The sequence below is a fragment of the Acanthisitta chloris genome, unplaced genomic scaffold (genome assembly GCF_000695815.1).
Source record: "Acanthisitta chloris isolate BGI_N310 unplaced genomic scaffold, ASM69581v1 scaffold38712, whole genome shotgun sequence".
NCBI classification, from domain to species: domain Eukaryota; kingdom Metazoa; phylum Chordata; class Aves; order Passeriformes; family Acanthisittidae; genus Acanthisitta; species Acanthisitta chloris.
The window spans coordinates 5,995-8,561 of NW_008662887.1; the positions used below are offsets into that span (position 1 = coordinate 5,995).

General features: G+C 51.1%; 1 protein-coding gene across 1 annotated transcript in view; it reads right to left on the minus strand.

Moving 5' to 3' along the window:
* Nucleotides 1-1,855: 1,855 nt before the first annotated feature.
* LOC103798496 (dimethylaniline monooxygenase [N-oxide-forming] 1-like) overlaps nt 1,856-2,567 on the minus strand; it is a 5,117-nt gene continuing 4,405 nt past the window's right edge. Inside the window, exons 8-9 of the mRNA XM_009070761.1 lie at nt 2,219-2,540; nt 1,856-1,927 (exon numbers count right to left, since the gene is read on the minus strand). Coding sequence (XP_009069009.1) covers nt 1,856-1,927; nt 2,219-2,540 — 394 coding nt within the window. The remainder of the gene's footprint in view (nt 1,928-2,218; nt 2,541-2,567) is intronic.

Genomic DNA, 2,567 nt, shown 5'->3' on the forward strand with positions numbered 1-2,567 from the left:
GCAAGTCCCCTCCTTCATGTGGGCAAAAAGGAGGCACTTTTAAATCTCACTGTGCCCCTGCTTCAATGTATTCCCCTTCCCAGCCCAAGCCAGGGCATGCAGAGAAAGGGAAGGGTCTCACAGCTATCTGCTTCTGCCTGCACATAGTGATCCTCCTGGAACTTTTGCAAGAAGCAGTTTCAGCTAAACTGGCTCGTTTTCATGCTTTCCTTTTTAATTTCCCATTAAAGGGCAATCTCTTGAAAACAAAAAAGGTTTAAAAAAAAAAACCAAACCCAAGAAAGAAAAGGGATGCCTGACTGAGCAGGAGCATGGCCCAGCCATTCAGAAGTTCGGCAGCACCGTGAAAGCTCGGCTGGGATTACAGAGCACACAAAAGGTAAGAAACCCTGGAAACGCAGGGTATAAATGGGAGGAACTCACAGCTCAGGGCGTGTAAACTGAGCTGTGCCGAGCTTGACTGGAAAGCAAAGAAACCAGGAAAAACGAACCCATGTGAACTTTGATTAGATAACAGACACTCCTACTACAGAGCCTGCACAAAGAGCCACTTGCAACTTCTTTTTTTTTTTTTTTTAGCCCGTTTTGTGTCAAAAAAGTAAGTTAACATAAACAGGAACTGGAGGAAAACTGCAGAAAGCCGGAGAAAAATGAAGGAGGTGCAAAAAGCCCCGTGGCATCCAAAAGCCTGGACTGAGCCACTCCCTGACCTGCAGGAACAGAGCAGAACATGCCAACAGTCGCCCGGTCCCTGTTTCAGGAGCCTCCTTTGGCTTTGGGAGAGGATAGCTACATGCACAGGGTGCTAAAGTCATCCCTATTTTCCAGCAATTCCTGCAGAGAGCTTTACTCCGGAGGGTACCTGCAACACTCCTCTCCCCCTCCAGCAGCAAACACCAAAACCCTGCAGAGCCAGCTACTTCTAAAGCCTGCAAAGGAGAGAAATGAGGAGCAAACCTTGCAGGACAGTGTGGTGCCTTCACTGCTCAGGCTTCGGCCAAGCTGCGCTTTTAGATTCTCTTGCTGTGGACTTGAAGGAAAGGCTGAAGTCCAGGCAGTTTGCCACAGCTCTTGCACCACTGACCTTTACACCTGCACTCCCCACCCTGTGTGCTTATATGCACTGGAAGAAAGTTCCCAACCTCCCTGCCAGATGAAAATCCAGACTTTAATCCCAAGAGGAACATGCTTGCAGGGATTCCGACGCTGCAGTTGGCTGCTGCCCCAGCCCAGGCAGCAGCTTGTGCTGGCCCATCCCCTTGTGTGCTGCCTGTGCTGGGCAGGTACTCACTTGACATCCTGGGAAAAATCAGCAAAACACGCTCCCTTTGGAGCAGATGGCAGGGACTGGGGACATGGAGCACAGTGCAGCCTAATTTTGGGGAGTAATAAAACCCACAGCACCTGCTGGCACAGCCCCAGCCCAGTCACAGTCCCCTCCAGCTCTTCACGTGCACACAGGGAGATGAGGAGGGAGCACATACTCTTGCCACAGATTTTGAAATTTTATTGATTTAAAGTCTCTCCATGCACAAAACAAAAGTCTCAGAATTATCTGGTGGTGGTGAGTTCAGGGAAGAAAAGCCAGGAGTGCTCAGCCTTGCATGGTACCAGCTCCAGTCTCAGGGGTGACAAACCACCACAACCAGAGCCCTTTCGCTGGAAAGATGCACCAATTCAACCCAAAGTGAGATTTTTGGGTCATGGGGTTTAAGTTTGGAAAAAGAGACAGCCTGACCTGTGTATGCAGCCCAAGTAACTCCTTCCTGGACTCAAGATCCCAGTTCCTGGGTGAGCTGGGGCAGAGCTACAGACCTGTGCACCTTTCCATCCATCATACACAAAGGCACTTCTGCTAATCTTCTCCTTGCTGCATCCTGGTCAGTGTGATCCAGACATAGTTATGAGACAAAGCCAGACCCTGCTCCTGACAGTGAGCAGGAGAGCAGAGAGGCAACAGACACTGGGGTAAGGCTGCCATTCCTGGCTACTGGGGTCTGCAAAGCTGTACTTGGGGGTGAGCTTGAGCAGAGAGAGGTTTGTGCTGCAGATTGCAGTTTAGAATTTGTTGCCATCTGCTGAAGTCCTTTTCCCCCTGTCCCACGGCACACTGTGGAGCTGTCTGACCTGAGATAACATCTCCCAGGACAAGAGAACACACACACAAAAAAAAAAGCCCGAAACAGGCCCTGAAAGCTAGTGGAAAATCAAAAATCACAGCAGCCAGGAGCAAGAGGAACCCCACCACAGCCAGGAGAGAAGGGAAAGAACTGTGGGAACCAGCAGGGACTCGTGTTCTCGTGGGTTTCAGGGTCCGGTCCCACTGGGTGAGGATGGCCTGGCGTGCCCCCTCCCAGCAGCCAGGGCCTCCCAGTCGGTACTGGTAGGGGGTGCAGGGACCAAAGAAAATGGTGAGGGCCAGCTGGGGGTCTCTGCAGAGCAACCCCAGCACATTGGGCTTGACACCGATGAAGGAGGCAAGTGTGTCCATGTAGGCCAGCCATTCGGTTTTGAGAACTTCATCAAAGGACAGACCAAACCTTAATGAATTGGAGAAGGAAAAGAGG